This window comes from Xiphias gladius, chromosome 21 (assembly GCF_016859285.1).
Source record: "Xiphias gladius isolate SHS-SW01 ecotype Sanya breed wild chromosome 21, ASM1685928v1, whole genome shotgun sequence".
NCBI classification, from domain to species: Eukaryota; Metazoa; Chordata; class Actinopteri; order Istiophoriformes; family Xiphiidae; genus Xiphias; species Xiphias gladius.
Window position 1 is genome coordinate 19,376,814 of NC_053420.1, and position 18,403 is coordinate 19,395,216.

General features: G+C 39.9%; 2 protein-coding genes across 2 annotated transcripts; both read left to right on the top strand.

The window, feature by feature from the left end:
- The first annotated feature begins 1,206 nt into the window (after positions 1-1,206).
- LOC120806983 (25-hydroxyvitamin D-1 alpha hydroxylase, mitochondrial) lies at positions 1,207-8,823 on the top strand. The gene is made up of 9 exons (XM_040158568.1): positions 1,207-1,511; positions 2,678-2,868; positions 3,390-3,580; positions 5,674-5,874; positions 6,727-6,890; positions 6,974-7,140; positions 7,239-7,320; positions 7,503-7,700; positions 8,387-8,823. Exons 1-9 carry the CDS (start codon positions 1,284-1,286, stop codon positions 8,498-8,500), a joined length of 1,536 nt encoding a protein of 511 aa, XP_040014502.1. The 5' UTR covers positions 1,207-1,283; the 3' UTR covers positions 8,501-8,823.
- A 2,593-nt stretch (positions 8,824-11,416) lies between these two features.
- On the top strand, positions 11,417-17,521 carry mcrs1 (microspherule protein 1). The gene is made up of 14 exons (XM_040158591.1): positions 11,417-11,605; positions 12,500-12,654; positions 12,868-13,006; positions 13,113-13,277; positions 13,438-13,547; positions 13,669-13,777; positions 13,884-14,022; positions 14,832-14,907; positions 15,110-15,138; positions 15,404-15,496; positions 15,610-15,692; positions 15,848-15,935; positions 16,848-16,975; positions 17,083-17,521. Exons 2-14 carry the CDS (start codon positions 12,500-12,502, stop codon positions 17,167-17,169), a joined length of 1,401 nt encoding a protein of 466 aa, XP_040014525.1. The 5' UTR covers positions 11,417-11,605; the 3' UTR covers positions 17,170-17,521.
- Positions 17,522-18,403: the final 882 nt, after the last annotated feature.

Sequence of the window (18,403 nt, forward strand, 5' to 3'; positions counted from 1 at the left end):
AGTTTATGTGGATTTATTTTGATATATCCATTTTATACCCATCAATGTGATATGTATGATGCTCTAAATTGGCTGTATTTAAATGCCAGAAGAAAATAGGTTTTTTTTCTCATTTGTTTCTGTGTATGGTTTTTCTATGCACCTCCGAATAATCGGTAAAATGGTGACATGTCAGGACCCTCTTGAACATAAGAGACATCCCCTGTAGGCAATAACTATGTTTAAATGTATGATAGTGTATGTAAAAAATGGAGTCAGCTAAATTCAATGCTGAGATGTGACACACTCTCAGCATCAGGCCTCATTATTTTATAGAGTGGATTGCAAGTCAATCCTCTGTGTTTCTCTGAAACTGGGTGATCTCAGATTTCTGGTTAGAGCATACGAAATGTGGGAGCAAATATCAAAGCAGATTCTGAGTACAGCCCTGGGGTTCTTACTTCACAGTTCGCACACATGGTGCTTTGGACAACTTCCAGTGCAAATGAAATCAGGTCAGGATTTTCTCTCTCGCTCGGAAACCCACCAAGTCAGCAAAAGAATTGGTTATAGCTGGGTAAACAAAGCACCACGAGGTCTGGAAAAGACACAGGTCATCCCTGCATATTTTTCCAATTTAAGCTTAAAATAATTTTCCATTGTGGATGTAGACACTCTGCAAGCTTATTCTTATTTATATAGCCTTTTCATGGTGCTGAGTGAGAGTGGCCAAATCTCTTTGGTTACTGGATCAACTGTTTCTGCTTGGTTTTTTCCCTGTCTTTTTAAGGTGAAACTAACCTCCAGCCCTCTTATCTCTGTCAAACAGAACTGCCCCCCCCCCCCCCCCCTTTTAGATAAATTGAATCTATAATAACATTGGCCTTGAGGGTAAGTGGTCTTTTAAACACACAAGACATCATATCCACAAGTGCGTGATCACTCTAAATATGTCAGTCTACTGGACTATCGGAGAGCAAAGTGCTTCAGAGGGGGAGAGATAAGCCTGGACAGTAACAGAGAAGTCATGTATTATTTATCCAGGACCTCCACGTGTGTCGCTCTGGGATGGTCTGAACTCGGCCCTCTGATTGGACACACCTTCCTCTCAGCTCACGCCTTCGCAGTCTCATCCTGGCGGGGCGGGGCCTCCGCTGCACTCATGATTGGCCCAGAATAACAAATTTTACAGCTTTATCTCCTCAGGTTAGACGAGCAAGTCGCGCGTTATAAATAGAGCCTCCAGCGGGGGGGAAACAAAATGAGCACAGACAACCGAGGGAGCCGCGTCCGGCCACTGCTCCATGATCTCTGCGAGAAAGATGCTGCAGCAAGCTCTTAGAGTATCCGGCCGGAGCGCCCTCCCCCTGGTCAAGTGGATGGAGAGATGGGCTGAGGGCGCATCAGCCGGTCTGGAGGGCACCAGGCGCCAGGCGGTGAGGACGCTGGACGACATGCCGGGACCGTCGGTCGCGAGCTTCGCCTGGGACCTGTTCGCCAAACGTGGGCTGTCACGGCTGCACGAGTTACAGGTAGGGTGATAAAGTTCAACATCGATGAAGTGAAAGAGGAGCCGAGACACGGTAAAGCACAGGAATAGTTACAATACCTGCATTTTTACCACGAATAAATACAGCGTAGGCTGCATCATAGTGGACTGGTGCACAGGAGGCTCAAACAGGACAGAATAAAAACATATTTGATTGCCTATAGGTGGTTGTAGGAGAAAAAAAGAAGATAATAAGGGGGAAAAAATGGACCTCGCCATTTTTTATTTCGATTATTTAAAAAAACGTGAAATTGCTCAAAGAGACCCTCCAGATATATGATATAAGATTTATTTACAGATACTCTGCTTTTAATCATAATTTGTGTCTGGTATGGTTTTTCTACAAAGCTGTTCAATTTCCTAGTTAAAATTCTTAGAAACACATCTAGGCCGCTCCTCCTTCCCCAGGGAAAAATCCAGGATCTATGACCATGCAAATGTTGATCACTTACTAGAGACAAAATGTCTCCTACCCCTCTTAAAAAGTCCATTTTCAGTGTATGTGCACTGGAGGCTTCCCACTTGTGTGAGTTGCATACTGCGCCACGATTGGCTTCCAAACTAGATGCGATGCCACAACACAAGCTTGTATGAACACGTCTTAAACTCAAATGTAAGGTGAGCACAGCAGATGCATGTGAAACCGCCTTCTAGTATCCATCTCTCTGCACATACAGTACATCCTTCTGTACAGAGAGCGTCAATCATCCAAGTGAAGCAGTGGGAGGCAAAAGACATTTTTGAGTGAAGGGGCACTTGAATCTAAATCTCCCTTTTGAGATTTAGATGGGATTGGATGGTGGAGGTCTCAGTATCCACTGACTTATAATGTTTAAAATATGTGTCAAATTTTCTGTTATTCGTCGTCTACTGTGCAGTAAATCTGTTAAACAACTTGTGAAATAATCTAGCCACCTGCCATCAACATGTCTGCCAAGTAAAGATTAAGATTTGGCTTATCAAACTGTGCCTATCAAGTTATGTGTCTTCACTGAAAATTATCTGATCATTAGTGGTTTAGAAAAGCCTGCAGGCATCTTAATTTCTGTGCCGGGCTTCAAACTAAAAGAGAGTGCTTCCAAAGATGATGCCAGTCATCTTGTAGCCTGCAGGGTTTTAACAAAGTCAAACCTCCGTCTCATGTCCCAGCTGGAAGGAGTGCAGCGGTATGGCCCCATGTGGAAGGCTAGCTTTGGCCCCATCCTGACAGTTCACGTGGCTGATCCAGCGCTCATAGAGCAGGTATTGCGGCAGGAGGGCCAGCACCCAATGCGCTCTGACCTTTCCTCCTGGAAGGACTACAGGAAGCTCAGGGGACATCACTATGGACTCCTGACATCGTGAGTATTGCATAATCACCTGCATGTATTCTGACTTGTGCCAACTTTTCTATCTTTGCCTACAGAATTTCCTTGTCTTCGTCCTCTCCCTTTCCAAAGCCCTGAACCACAAGACAATGTCTTGCAAATGTAATATATGGTATATGACCTTTCTTGATGTAAATGAGATAACTCAGAACATCAAAGATGAGGCACTCAGACAATCAACCATCCATTTCTCAACTTATTTCATTCACATTTATGAAACTGAAACACAACTCAAAAGGTACTTTCTGTAACTACAACCTAAGATTTCACAAAGTGTAATACTGAGAAGTTAGACTTACTGTCTTATTGTACAACGTATCTTGTGTCAAGTTTTTTTTTTTTTTTTTTTTTTTTTGCTAATTGTGAATGAAATACAGTGGATAGAACTTTTTCAAAAAAGCAGTTAAATACTCCCTCTTGAAACCATGAAGTACTACAGTTCTGAATGCACAGATGCACGTCCGTATTCATTTTTACTCTGTGTGTGTCCCTAGTGAGGGGGAAGAGTGGCAGGCGGTGAGAAGTCTCCTGGGGAAGCATATGCTGCGGCCGAAGGCAGTGGAAGCTTATGACAAAACCCTGAACAGCGTGGTCAGTGACCTCATTGCCAAACTTCGCCTCAGCAGACGTCCTCAAGGCCTCGTCACTGATATCGCCAGCGAGTTCTATCGCTTCGGCCTCGAGGGTAAGGTTGAATGTTGTCTGATGAGTGGAAATGCCATGCATCATTACTGGGTTTACCACACCATTTAAACACTGGTAATTAGTGCCAGCCGCACGCAGGAGGCAATATAATGTGATATCAATCACATTTTAAGCATACTGTGCATGCCTGTCAAAGTCTGACATGCTATAATAATTTTAACATTTCCACCTCAGAACAACAGCAAGTAACCTTTATCTCACCGTTCCAGTGGTGGAAAAGTCTTCAGATGCATAACACTGCAATATAAAAATACTCCATTACAAGTTAAGTTATACTTAAATAAAAGAAAAGTAGTAATACTAAGAAAATATACTTAAGGCTGCTATATGTAAGTTTTTGCTATCGCTACTTAGCCAACAGTGGCATTAACAGCTCTTTACTTACCAGTGTAGAAGAAACGTTTGCGAGTTCTGCATCAAACTTCATCCCTTTACTCGTCAAGCGTCGTCTGCAGAGGTGGAAAGCAACACCAATGTTGACTCTTGCTTTGCTTCTATTTCTATCAATTTTCCTCTACTGAAATTAGCATGCTAACCAGCATGCCCCGGCCTGTCCCATCTCATACTGCCATTTTACGATAGTGAGTCACTGTAGCGTCCAGTCCGCCTTCAGTTCAGCATGAGAGGATGGAGAAGTAGCGCTGCACAGAGGGCGTATTCTAACCTCTTGTCCTGTAAATGCATCGATGGCCGAACCTCTTGCCAAGTCACCATTACCATCACGACCCGCTCCCGGCAAGAAACCATGTTCGGCGGCAGAGAAAACTTACATATAGCACCTTTAAAGCATCAAAAGTAAAAGTACCCGCAGAGTGCACTGGCCAGAATGGAGTGTTACATTATTATATACACTATATTATACAGTATATAATTGGTAATTGTTATTGATCTATTACTGTGTAAGCAGCTTTTAATGTTATAGCTGGTTGAAGTGGCAAAACCTTATCTACTTTACAAACTACTGACTAACTGCATCATATTTCATGTCATGTCATGTCATATACCATTCAGCCAAAACATTAAAACCGATAATTGGTTTTAATGCTGTGGCTGATACATAAATCTTGCTCTGTAAAGTAAGTACCTACAGCTGTCATATTAATGTAAGTAAAAGTACAAGTATATAAAAAGAAGTGGAATAGCAGTATATAATAAAATGGAAATACTCAAAGAACCTTAAAATTGTACATAAGTATTCTAAATAAGTAAATGTACTTTGTTACTTTCTACCACTGTACCTTTCCTATGTATATGGCTTTCCAAATGTGATTTAAGAGGGTGAACTTTCCAGATATTTGCAATCAAGTTTCTCAGTTTGTGAAAGAAAGAAAATGGATGGAGGATACGTCGATCAGAATTTTTAAAAATTAACTTGCTCTCCGCCTCAAGGTTCCTGAACAGTTAATACTGCAGGAAGAGAGAGCTACATTCATTCATTTTCCTTTCTCAGATTTTCCCAGACTAAACACAGACTCAATCCAGTGACTGCGTGGTCACATGCGTGTATCTCAAACATTTACTCTACCATTGCCAACATGACTGTATTGTTAAATGGAAGCTGGTCCAAGAACTAGACTGTGACATATAGAAAGAAACTAAATGTTGCCAAAGAAGACCAACTGTATAATTACCTACAATATAACAATAGATGTTATAAATAGACACCAGTTGATCCTTCATAGTCTACTCTGAAAGATCCAAACTTCTGTGGCTTCTGTTTACAATAAATGCATGAGTTAACAATATAAAGAAATAGTAGTGGTAATTGCTAAAAGATGCATGTTGGTTGGTCTTGTTTCCAGGTATAAAGCAACCAATATTCTATCTGTGTTCTTCATTTTTGGGATAAAAAAATCCCCCCTTGGTTATAATGTTATTGCTTAGTATTGCTTAATTTAATGGTAATGTTATTTTGTTGTGCTCTGTTATCGTGATGGAGCAGCTTAGATCTGAAATGATTAAAAAGCCTTAGATGTGGTTTCCGGAGTTTACAGTACATTTGTGTCAGCCCATTGTGCCTTAATGTCTTCCTCATGTCCTGATTTAACGTGTTTCGTTTTTTTTCTTCAACAGGTATTTCCTCAGTGTTGTTTGAATCCAGAATTGGTTGCCTGGATGAGGTTGTTCCTGAAGAGACAGAGTGTTTCATCCAGTCAATCAACACCATGTTTGTGATGACGCTTCTTACAATGGCTATGCCAAGCTGGCTACACCAGCTGTTCCCCAAACCCTGGAACATCTTCTGTCAGTGCTGGGACTACATGTTTGATTTTGGTAGGTTATTTCTCCTACTGCATCATTTGAGTTTGGTATAGGAAATGGCAGCAACATATATGCCCACCTGGAAACAAACAACTCTAACAGTCATAGCTGTACTTATAATACTGTATTGTACAGACCATGAAATGCTTTTGAAAGAATATGTGAAATCTACCAACATACAGGAAAACTGGACAAATTGAACAGATTCTAGAGGATCTTATAAAGAAGTCTATATTAAAACTAAAGATGCAAGGACCTCACAACAACACGGAACCAAAACAAACATGGAGTTGGAACATACTGTATGCCTTCCCACACTTTATGTAATTAAATTCCTCCCATTCTCCTTAGTTTTCATTGGCTGTTGCTGGTTTCCACTCAACACTAGGTTGTCGTCCAACTTGCTCTTACAGTACATTAAGACTTATCCAGATCTAAGACGTCAAAATCGAATGTTTATAATAATCACGCTTGTCCAAACTGGATCAGGAAGCAGGAGATTAAAGTCCTTAACCCTCACGCACTACAAGATCATCGGCACTGAAAAAAACGTGAAGTCTTGAACTTGAACATCAGTCATGATGATCTAATTATGGTTATAATCAACCTAGTAGTCGTATTATTTTTCCTCAAATTTGGAAAACAGAGACCTCACGTTTAAGAGAAAGTGTGGATATAATCAGCAGGCAGTTAATGCATGGTTTTAGGTGTTTTTTTTAAGAAGGATAACTTGATCCCAGCCTCCTAAAAAATACAACCTAGAAATAGCAAGACTTGCTGCTGTGTCTCAGCATCTTTAAGTGAGTGAGTTCATTTCACATTGACCTTCACTGTCATAATCCCCCATAATATCTTTGCCTGTAGCAAAAGGCCACATTGAGCAGCGCCTGACGGCCGAAGCAGATAAGGTTGCCCGTGGAGAGAAGGTGGAGGGCCGTTATCTCACCTACTTCCTGTCCCAGACGGGCCTGCCCATGAAGACTGTCTACAGCAATGTCACAGAGCTGCTTCTTGCTGGAGTCGACACGGTAAGAATGATCCCTCTGTCGTCTTCTTCACTGGATTCTGTCCAACACATTGTTAACACTGTTGTCTTACTGTGTCATTTCAGATCTCCAGCACTATGTCCTGGTCCTTGTATGAGCTGTCCCGTCACCCTTCAGTACAGGCCTCGCTCCGGGACGAGGTTTTGTCTGTACTGAAGGGTCGAAGGATACCGGATGCAGCAGATGTGGCTCGCATGCCTCTCCTGAAAGCCACAGTCAAAGAAGCGCTCAGGTATAATTCAAGAGGTTGCAGTTATTTTCCTGCCAAACAACTGGTTATTAATATCCAAGTTGAGCTATGCTTACATTTTTGAACTTTCATTTTTTCAGGTTGTACCCTGTTATTCCTGCAAATGCAAGAGTAATTACAGACAGAGACATCCAGGTTGGAGGCTACCTAATCCCTAAAAATGTGAGTGTGTTGAGGGAAAAAGTGCCCATTCATGCCCTGTGATGACTGTTTGACTTCAAATCTGGCTCAGGCCATGTGGTCACATTAGAGAGAGCCTTTGTTCCGGGCTAAATATGAAGGTTATTTTAATGGTTCGCGATTGCAATCCAACATGTATCTGAGCATAAAATCTCTCCTTCCAGACTCTGATTACCCTGTGCCACTTTGCAACATCACGGGATGCGGCAGTTTTTCCAAATCCAGATGAATTCCAGCCTTATCGATGGCTCAACAGGGACCAGTCTCATCACCCGTATGCCTCTGTACCGTTTGGGGTGGGAAAACGCAGCTGCATAGGTCGTCGTATTGCCGAGCTGGAGCTCTATCTTGCTCTGTCCAGGGTGTGTTGGCTGACCTTGATCTTTATTTTCTTAAGACTTTGATAGACTGAACTTAGTAGGTTTTTAGCAGGACCCAAATCTGGTTTAAACCAGACTGAGTCAGCAGTTTTAGGGAAAAAAAAGCAAGAAGGTAGTAAATCCAGGTACATTTACATTACAGTTACAATGCACTTGTTGAATATCAGAACAATTTTAAACAGTTTTAATCCGTAGTAAGGCATTTAAAAATGTGTTATGTAACATATATATATATATATATATATATATATATATATAGAGTAGACTTAAGACACTGTAATCAGTGTCATCACAGTATTATAGCTTTCATGAAAATGAATATAATGGAAATAACATTCTGTTACATGCTGCATGTGCACAGATTATTTGAATGATCCAACAAGTGATTTAGATTGTTTCCGATTCAATGCAGTTTGTTAGAAACTGCTGTGTTTCCAACAAGTCCTTCTGCTGCAGTTTTTCAGGGAATAATGTGTGGAACTAAAAGAAGGGGCTTTAAGCCATTGTGCAAATCCAGCTCCTAATGATTTAATTAGATTACTTAATCCAAGGATTTCAGTTAAGAGTCACTACCCAACACTTATCACATGATGAACACTTGATTTTTTTTTTTTATTATTCCAGTCACCCTGTAGTAAATCTGTTTCCTTTGTTTCTACTCTCATTAGATCCTAATAGAGTTTGATGTGAAGCCGGACCCAGAAGGGGTTTCTGTGAAGCCCATGACACGGACGCTTCTAGTTCCTGAAAATGTCATTAGCCTCCAGTTTATCGAACGATGACCTACTCTCCCCGAGCTGATCAGTTATGTGGACGTGAGTCTCTCTCGGCAGCGGAGAGCACTAGCAGATGGAGTTGTCCCAGGAACCGTGAGCCACAGTGGATCACGTCAGAGCGGACCTTCAACCTTCGACACAACAAAGACCAAAGCCCTCCGTACCTATACCCCCGTTTGTAGAGGATGGCGTGTGGAGAAGGACAAATGACTACAGGATGAGGAGTGACAGCTCATTACTGAGGCTTTCCACTGGGGGCGGTGTAACTCCAAATTTAATACTGTGTTTTTTTCTTTAAATAAAATCACCATTAAGCACTTATTTGCACAGAGGCCACCAGCAAGCCAGTGATCTCCAATACATTTCAACAGACTTTCATTTTATCCTTAAAGTTAGTCAGACCATGTTACATTTCATGGAATATGTAGGCTAGTATTTGAGGCTGATGTTTTTTCTGAATCTGGTAACCCCTTTCTCAATACACCAGTATCAGCGATTCGCTGTGTGTCCTGATCATGCAAATATTTCGCTTCAAGCCCGTTTCTGTATATGTTTTTCCAGCGCACTAACGGGCACATTACTTGTCTTTCCATGTCTGAGATACGCAGTGTTCTTTAAATTGTTCAAGAGTGTTAGCAGAGCCTCAGACTGGCACGGGGAGACACTGTTTCTAATACCTCCAGCTCTTATTTAGCTACTGTGAGAAATTTAGATATGTTGTTAAACATACTGATCAAAGTGTATCTAATAAGGTGCTTATAGTGAAAAACTTGTAGTGACTGGTTCCTTCAAAATAAAATGGCAGCTGTCAATATTATTCCTGTTTAGGAATACATGGTGCCAATGAAATCTGAAAAGTAGGGTACTCTGCACTCAGGCTTTGTAAATCAGTCTGTATTTTCTCTAAAATGTAAATGTATGTCACAATTCATTAGTGCAGCACAATGCCGGTTTATCTTTCTTTAATTTGTTTTATTTTTTACATCTTAACCTATGAGTGATACACCACCATTTTGTAAACTTGGTAAACTTCTGTATTTATTTTAATTTAACAGATTTGGAAGCTGTTACTGTAAATGTCAGTAAAAGGTTTCAAGTTGCACTTGTGTCTGTTTGTTGATTTTATTTAAGATAATCAGTGAGAATTGTGTTAACATGATACCTACCTCAGCATTTAAGTCTCCTTTGACACCATCAGCTGCATCAGATTAGGTCAAACTCATCAAACACTTTTTGACAGAGTCATTAGTTTGATGCCAGTGAACAACCACTAAGCAAGTAGGCAGTTATTTCTAAGAAACATGACGATGAGTATCAAAGTGACATGGAGTGAGTGTGAGCCGTGGTGCAGCAGCTGTGGGTCAATAATTTGGACAAAAATCACTCCAATGCCTCCTTCATCACATCTACCTGTCCTTTAGACAGGAAGCAATTATGTTTAACTAAAAAACAGATGAGCCACCTCAGAACAGAAGTCATGCTATTTAAAGCTAAAAGTTCATTCAAAATGTGACAGTGACAATCAGCTCTGAAAGCTACAATGCAGTTTGTAATCTGTAGATGCCTAATTAGATTGAGCCCCTGACTTTGTGGGCTTGAAACATATCCTGTAGCATTCACACTTTTGTTTATTAGTGTTGCGCACAACACTTATTAAAAGTTTTTCATGGAAGTACTGAGAAACTAAAGACCATATTAGATCAATATTTGACTGTGGAGAAATGGAGAGTTGGAGAAACGCCACTGAGTTGAAAGAAATGTTGCTTTTGTTACCCTACACTGAGTAAACCTGCACTGGCGTTGGAAGTTCCATACAAGAACTTTTCCAGTTTTAGATTCCTGTTGGGAAAAGGAAAAAAAGAAGGACTTAGCTGTGGTTGGTCTTTTAAGCCAAAAAAAAAAAAGAGACTGTGATAAAACGATGACATTAAAAAAAACGCTGCAAGTATAACAGTACCATTTCCTGTAGTGCGCCCATGGTCTTTTATGATGCTGGAGGGGGTTCTTGGATTATTGAAAAGTAACTTTCTTCTTTATATGTTAATACATTTTATTGATAGTTACACTTAGTTGTCAGTTTATTAGGCCCACCTAGCTAAACCTATTGCAGTCTAATACAACAGTCCTGCGATTAACATTCCCTTAATGAAGGTTATAATGTTCAGTTTTTATGGAAATTGTTTTAGAGAAGTCATTATTAAGCTCTGTGATCATTTTGGAGGATGTAGTGTGTGGTGCTATTGAACTGTATTGCATTATACAGAGAGGTGTTTGTGTTATTGAGCCTTGTGTTATCCTCAATGATATAATAGGGTGGACAAGATAATAGAAACACCTTTCCCTATAAACGCAATACAATTCAACAGCACCACAAACTGCAGCCTCCACAGTGACCATACAGTTGAATCAACACCTCTTTAAAACAGTTTCAACAAAAAAAACTTCATAAAAAAACATTATAACTGTCATGAAGTCAGGGTGTATTGCAGGACTTCTTTATTAGACTGCATTTGTTTTGGCTAGGTGTACCTACTAAACTTCCAACTGAGTGTGTATAGGGCCACAAGTAGTAGTACTGCTACTAGTAGTAGTAGTAGTAGCAATATCAGGGACATCAAGAATGAAGTGATATCATGACAATATCATGTGTGCTATACAACTCTGTTTCTGATTAATAAGCATATAGTGGGATGTGTGACTATTTTCAACAGTAGTGAAACTATACGTACTGGTTAGGTGCCCAAAATACAAGCACAAAAAAAGACTAACAGGTTTTAAGCTTGTCACAAAATAAAGTAAAAAAAGAAAAAAAGAAAAAAAGGACAAGTCAATCAGTTTCTATACCTATGATGGGTGTCATGGAAATTATTAATGTACAGTATAAATAGAGCCGGGTCTGCACTCCAGTCCAAGAGGCGGCGGTGAAGCGCCGCGACCAAACCTCACAGGAAGAAAACAGCAGAGAAGCTAATGCTAACGGGCTTACGTCAAATGTGTGTAGCCAGTTAGCCATGTAGCTAGCGAACAAGGTGTTGATAATAGGCACAGATAGACTATACAGACTCCAGTGAAAGGATCAGGTATCACAACGGAGGAGAATAGCGAGGAAAGGTGAGTCAAAAAACGGGGTAGCTGGTTATATTAGCTCGCTAATTAACTAAGGCTAGCTACGTTGTGTTGGCTAATCTAATGCTAGCAAGCCATCGTAAACCAGCGCTTTTTGGGTTTTTGTTTTTTTGTTTTTTATCAAATTACGTAGGCTAACCAAGCAGACTGCACTGCAATATTGTCTTGGCTGGCTACCTTGCCCGCCCCAGCAGTCACTTCAATACTAAATATTAGATATTGAAGGCAGTAGGAAAGGCAATTACCAACGTTAGATGTAAACAAAAGACTGACTAAGTTGATTAGCCTGCCATTTCCCCTGACTCGTATAACTGCTCAACAAAAACACACCATGAAAATGGGTCTCACAGAATTGTAAAGTAACACTATGAATAAAGGACTTTACTCTGAGACGTAGTCTGTGCTTGTACCTTATGCTATGCTTGTACAACACTGCTAAACAGTGTTGTTAATATATATACTGTAAATGGATGACATTACTGGTCAAAAAATGGTGAACGAAGACCAACATATCCCAGATTATTCCTTAATTTATTCACTGGGTACTAGTTAAAACTAAAAACTGCATTTCCAAGGGAGATGTGAGCGCACAGACTTTCTGATCATATCATAATTGCGCAAACCTCTTCTGCCAGCGGCTATTTAAAAAAAAAGAAATAAATAAAGATTTAACGATATTTAGATTCTAATAATCGCGTGCAACCTGTAATAAGCAAATGTTTATGTTCTATGGACTCTGCAGCTGTGTGAAGCCAAGTTAAAAGTTTATGATGTGAGCCACAGAAAGGATGTCTAGTCTAAGCCTGTCTTGAGTCCTGCTACTCTGAGCTGAGAAATTCTGAATTATTTCCTGATGTGTTTCATGTTGTGACTGAACAGATGCAAGCAGGTGACCCTGTGGTTGGTGCATCTATGGCAGTAGCTGGTGCCCAGAGTCGGTCAGAGGACGAGGAGTCGCTTGGGGTAAAAGATGTGAAAAGGACAGCAACACAAGCATTTGGCAGTGGTGTTCCCAAACGCAGAAGTTCCTCCAGGTTTGATATATTTCCTTGTATATTGTGACATCAATCCAGCTGTATACTAGTATAGTTTTGCTGGCAATAAAATAAAGAAATACATAGATAAAACCGGAAAATAGATGTGCTGTTTAGTGCTGCTCAAAATATTTTCTGTAGTTTTTCTTTAGGGTATCTGCAAATGTTTAAAAAATGAAGGTTTGCTTTATAAATTTTGACAAAATAATAAAGGTCGATCAAGAGGAAGAAGTTTGATGATGAGCTGGTGGAAAGCAGTCTTGTGAAGTCATCTAGTAGAGTCAAAGGCCCTCCTGTCATAGAGCCTGTCCGATGTTCAGGAAGTGAACCTTCATCTAGTGAGAAAAAAAAGGTATGTATGACCATAAAATCCACAGATTCCCCCAGGAAGCAATGACTGAGGTAGAGCTTGCAGAGGTTTGATGGATAATGTTTGTGCTTTCGGTGCACTTTGTCAGGTGACAAAGTCAGGAACCGCTCTCACGCCGCCTCTCACCATGGTAATAAACCCTGCACCTATCACCAAAAGAGTAAAGAAAAGCAAGCAGCCACTACATATTACTAAAGACCTGGGACGATGGAAACCCACTGATGATCTGCTCCTTATAAATGCAGTGTTGCAGGTGAGTAGGTCAAAAATTTAAATCATTGTCCAAAAAGATGAATATTGTTTAGGACTTAATGTAACTAGTTTGTTGTATGAATCTCATTTTCATTTTATGAAGCACTAGTTTAGGATGTGCACACTGCCAATCTTGTGTTTGCATGTATCTCTTTCTCCAGACCACAGATCTAACCTCTGTCCATCTGGGTGTCAAGTTCAGCTGTCGTTTCACTTTGCGGGAAATTAAAGAGAGGTGGTACGCTCTGCTGTACGATCCTGTCATCTCAAAGTAAGAGACTAAGCAGCAACAACTTTACCTCCCTCTTCAAGTTTCTATATTTCACTTTTTTTGACACCCTTACCCTTTCATTACCCTCGAATCACATTATCTCTGTTGTCTGTGTGGTTAGGCTGGCATGGCAGGCCATGCGGCAGCTTCACCCAGAGGCCATTGCAGCAATTCAAAGTAAAGCTCTCTTCAGTCAGGCAGAGGAGGCACTGCTGGCCAAGATTGGTTCAGTATGTGAAATTGTTACTTTAGGAACATTGTTTACGCATCTCATAAATTTACACATTTGACTTGTGTACTCACAAGCTGTCTTGTATTACGTTTTTCATTAAACAGACTAGTCAGCCCAAACTAGACGTGTTCCAGGAGCTTTTGAGCAAACACCCCGGTGTCTTTCACCCATCTCGCACTCCCAAGAGCCTGTTGGTGCACTGGCAGCTGCTAAAACAGTACTACCTACTGGATGACCAGAGTGGTGAGTTTCATTGTCCACCCATTTGTACCAATATTGTTTGCAGGATCAGCTCAAACTTTGGAGCATTTACTAATTTGGTTTATTTGTGCAAATTGAAAAAATCCCTTTTGTAATCAGATACACATTAAATAAAGAAAAAAAAAATATGAGTGGTCGTCGTCCTCTAAGCAAACTGCGGTGTGCTTATTCGGCATTCGAAAAAAGTTGCAATCTTTAACAGTACTTGACAGTTAAAGGCACCATGTTGCCAGTGAAGTGACATTTTGACATCTGATAGAAAGAGACTGTCATTATAATTGCACAGTTTTACTTTATTTACGAACAACCAGGCTTTTCAACTCTTGATTATGCTAACTAGAATGTCAAAATTGATAAGAAATTTTAATTTTGGTATAATATGCCTAATGTTATAACTGTAGTGAATTGTCATTATATCTGCCCTTATTAGCTTTTATTGATTTCAACCAATAGGTCTCATTTTCCTCTTAATTTTAGTGCAGTTATTTAGCACATTAATGATGACTTTTGAGAACTGACTAGGCCTCTTTGAATGTTTTAATAATAAAAATCTGGAAAGCTGATAAGGACTACAACCGCTAGAAATCAGGCAATAATCAAGGCTTACTGGATGAAATACAGTATGCCAACATCTGTGGTAGATGAAAATCATGATGAAAATAACATTGCAATTTATTGAATGATCATTGTTTTGTTTTGCTTTGTTTTTTGTTTTTTGTTTTTTTTTAATCTGAGACTTAAGTATGATGTATGAGAAAGCCATTGGTGATGGTTTTGATTGTGTGTTGCAGTCCAGCCTCTCCCTAAAGGTGACCAGGTTCTCAACTTCTCTGATGCTGAGCAGATGGTTGATGATGTAAAGTTAAAGTAAGACAGTCTTTCAGTTTGCAGTGCTCATCTCATGTTTTTGCTGCTAATCAGAGTTAATGTTTGTGTGTGTGTGTGTGTGTGTGTTTGTGCTTGTGTGTATGTAGCAAAGGATAACATAAAAAAAAATCTTTTCTATGCTCTCAGTAAAATATTGTACATCTGTGAATTTTCATTGCTGATCATGTTTCTTTTCACATAGGGAGAGCAGAGATGAGGTTTTGGAACATGGTAAGAAATTGTTATAAAGAAACAAGCTGAATACAGCTCATCTTGCACAGCATAAGTTACAATAGACATTTAACTTGTGAAAGGAAGAGGAAGCTCAGATATTTCACCGATTGGCCTGATGGCAAGCTGAAGTCACAGTGCAGTTCAGTTATGGTTTGAGTTATTGTCAAGGCAGTACATGAGCGTGTTATTACAGCCAGAAATGTCCTAGTGGATTTTATTGACACTCTATAACACTGTAAATTCTCCTTCTCTTCCCTTTCAGAGCTGATGATTTCTGATCGCCATCAGAAAAGGGAGATCAGACAACTAGAGCAGGAGTTGCCTCGCTGGCAGGTTCTCGTGGACAGTATCACAGGTACGTAAAGTTTCACTCGCCAAGTACGAGCAGACGACTATTACAGGTGTATTTGTTGTAAGGAATCCAGTCTGATGGAACTCCTTTGTGTTCATGTGTGACTGTGTCACCAGGGATGAGCATGCCCGACTTTGACAACCAGACACTCGCGGCACTACGAGGACGAATGGTACGCTACCTCATGAGGTCGCGAGAGGCAAGTAACCTTTCAGAAACAGTTGTTGCAGAGAAGCAATGCTGAGGCGCTACAGCGCTTGTGAGAAGAAAATGGAAGAAAACAGTGGGATTTTTTATCTGTGTAGATGTATTTTCACTGTGATGCTTATTATTCTTTGATTCATGTTCATACAGATTACGTTGGGTAGGGCGACCAAGGACAAACAGATAGATGTAGATCTGTCGCTAGAGGGACCTGCCTGGAAAATATCAAGAAAACAAGGTGATTAAACTCATACATTGTCAGGCTTTAACATCACTTTCAGACAATTTTCTAAAAAATTTTCCTGTTCGTTAGTGAAAGCACCTGAGAGAATGGAAACAACAGAACAAAAAACAGTGAAACAATCCCACAATTCTCCACAATTGGGGCATTTTGGATGTTGAGATTATTTGGCTCAATGATTACCACAACTTACATTTTTTTAAGGTACATTTGTGTGCAACACTGTTTTGCACTGAACATGAACACAAATAAGTGACGTTTGAGTTTTCCTGGGGCAAGCTTTGATATTTCTACTAAAATACAAAATGTAGCCCATCTCCGCTGCAGAACATTTCCAGGAACCCATTAACCTTTCTTAGAAAGTCAGAAGCGTTAACCTGCATTTCGACCAGGGGAACCAAGCACTAGATTTTGTTCCTGTTGTGTAGGTCCTGGCCTACCAAAAGTCCCTAATGCAAGGGTAGTGCTTTATTGGAATTCGGTCATTCGATAGCTAATGTTTAATTAATTCGTCTTTGCAGCATTCTGGCTGGGGGCGAAATACATATATTCTGCTTTGTTTCAGTGTAAAATTACAACTAAGCTGCAGCTTTAGCCTTAAGCACTTGGGCAAACAAAATCTGTGAAGTTGCATAGAGTATCACAGTCGTGCAGAATTTGCACAGCAAAGATTTTATTTGACTAGTGTTAAATTTCAAAAGGTCAAGGCTTTTCATAGTTATAAACAGGGTGATTTTAGATCTGTTTCTTTTTTTGATTTTATTCTCATGTTAAAGCATGTCTTAAATAGCATAATTTGATAAACCTGTGATGATGCAGACATTAAAAATAACTACCAATCATTTCCATGTCATCATGATGTAATTTAAAAAAAAAAAAAAAAGTTATTGTATGTGTTGATGTTAACAGGAATTATTAAACTGAAGAATAATGGAGACTTCTTCATCGCCAATGAGGGCAGACGGCCCTTCTACATAGATGGCAGACCAGTCCTGTCAGGCAACAAGTGGAAACTCAATAACAACTCAGTGGTGGAGGTGTGTGGTTCAACCAAGTTGTATAAGATTTTAAATTAAACGACCATGATATGTTTGAGTGGAGGTGAGCTTAGCATGGTCCTAACATACTGTATCTGTTCCTTCAGATTGCAGGTCTTCGCTTTGTGTTTCTAATTAACCTGGAACTCATCTCACTAATAAAAGCTGAAGCAGCCAAGATGACACAGCAGTGAATGTCAGCCACCCAGCAGAAGAATCGATACACAGGACATGCTGGCATACGAATGGACCAGTCAGTCGTTCTGTGTAGAACAGGGGTTAACAGTTGTTCTTACATTGCACAGCAGTGTTGACAAGAATCGGACTGACAGCGGCCATGTTAACCTGAAATGTGAATTGTAAAAAGGCTACAGCTAAATCCCAGAGCAGAATAGTAACAGGTTTTTACTTGGTGTTTGAACATTTTTCATGTTGTAATGTAGATACTCTGATGGTAGAGCCTTGTTTTTCCAGTTTTTCAAAATATTGTATTTAAATTCTGTAGTAAAGCTTTTTCAGAATATTAAAGTTGTATACACAATGTTCCAATCCACTCTACTGTTGAAACATTAAATTTCACATATTGACAAAAACACTCTACTGTGACAAACAACACATCCTGCATTTGGGAAGGATTCTGTCATCTGTCTAGCTGTAAACAAGCGGTTAGTGCAGAAATACTGAAATACACTGAATAATCTACACTGATGGAGATGTCAGAAAATGATTCAAGGTATCATTAGGCCCAAATCTTTTAAAGTATATATTTCAAAATTTTGATATACTTCAAAATGTTTACTTAGAAATATTTGATCAGTTAAAAATAAGAAAATAGTAACAGAGAAGCACATGGAAACAATTTGCTTCAGACACATGGAAGCACTGAAATGAAAGACCACTTTATTTTAATGTGACCCCAGAGCACCACCAGGCAATGCTTTAATAGAATAGTGAGACTGAGTGTGTTAAAAGCTTATTCATCCCGTTATAGGGAATCAGTTTAAGCCTCTTGAACCTTACATAGTCAAATCGAGTAAATGTTGATGCATCAGCTATACTGTATTTGGATAAGATTTCACTGAACATGAACAGTTTGGTGTTAACAGATCTGTCTGTTATCAGGCTGGGGATGGGGAGGTTGTGGGGGAAAACCCATAAATTGATGTCTATTTTTGGATTTTCTCTCTGTTTTTCTTGGGAAGGACTGAAGTTCATTGTCCAGCGTGCAGACCTGTTATAATCAGATGCAACAACCTACAGTCACGCATCTATTGACTTATTTACTCTGCATCTGCAAGCTGTGATGGGGTTATGGGTGAGCTGGAGTCCTGATTTTGACTGTAATCATGTAGGCACTGACAATAGGTAGTGCTAGAGAGCCCTGTAGGCAGACAGAGAGGTTACTATTCCAGGTTTTAAATACACACG

Excerpts from the sequence above, each read along its gene's own strand:
- LOC120806983 (XM_040158568.1), top strand. The coding sequence starts at position 1,284 with ATGATCTCTGCGAGAAAGATGCTGCAGCAAGCTCTTAGAGTATCCGGC. Across the intron at positions 5,875-6,726 it reads GGACTACATGTTTGATTTTG|CAAAAGGCCACATTGAGCAG; the intron begins GTAGGTTATTTC and ends CTTTGCCTGTAG. Across the intron at positions 7,321-7,502 it reads GCTACCTAATCCCTAAAAAT|ACTCTGATTACCCTGTGCCA; the intron begins GTGAGTGTGTTG and ends CTCTCCTTCCAG.
- mcrs1 (XM_040158591.1), top strand. The coding sequence starts at position 12,500 with ATGCAAGCAGGTGACCCTGTGGTTGGTGCATCTATGGCAGTAGCTGGT. Across the intron at positions 13,007-13,112 it reads CATCTAGTGAGAAAAAAAAG|GTGACAAAGTCAGGAACCGC; the intron begins GTATGTATGACC and ends GCACTTTGTCAG. Across the intron at positions 14,023-14,831 it reads CCTACTGGATGACCAGAGTG|TCCAGCCTCTCCCTAAAGGT; the intron begins GTGAGTTTCATT and ends TGTGTGTTGCAG.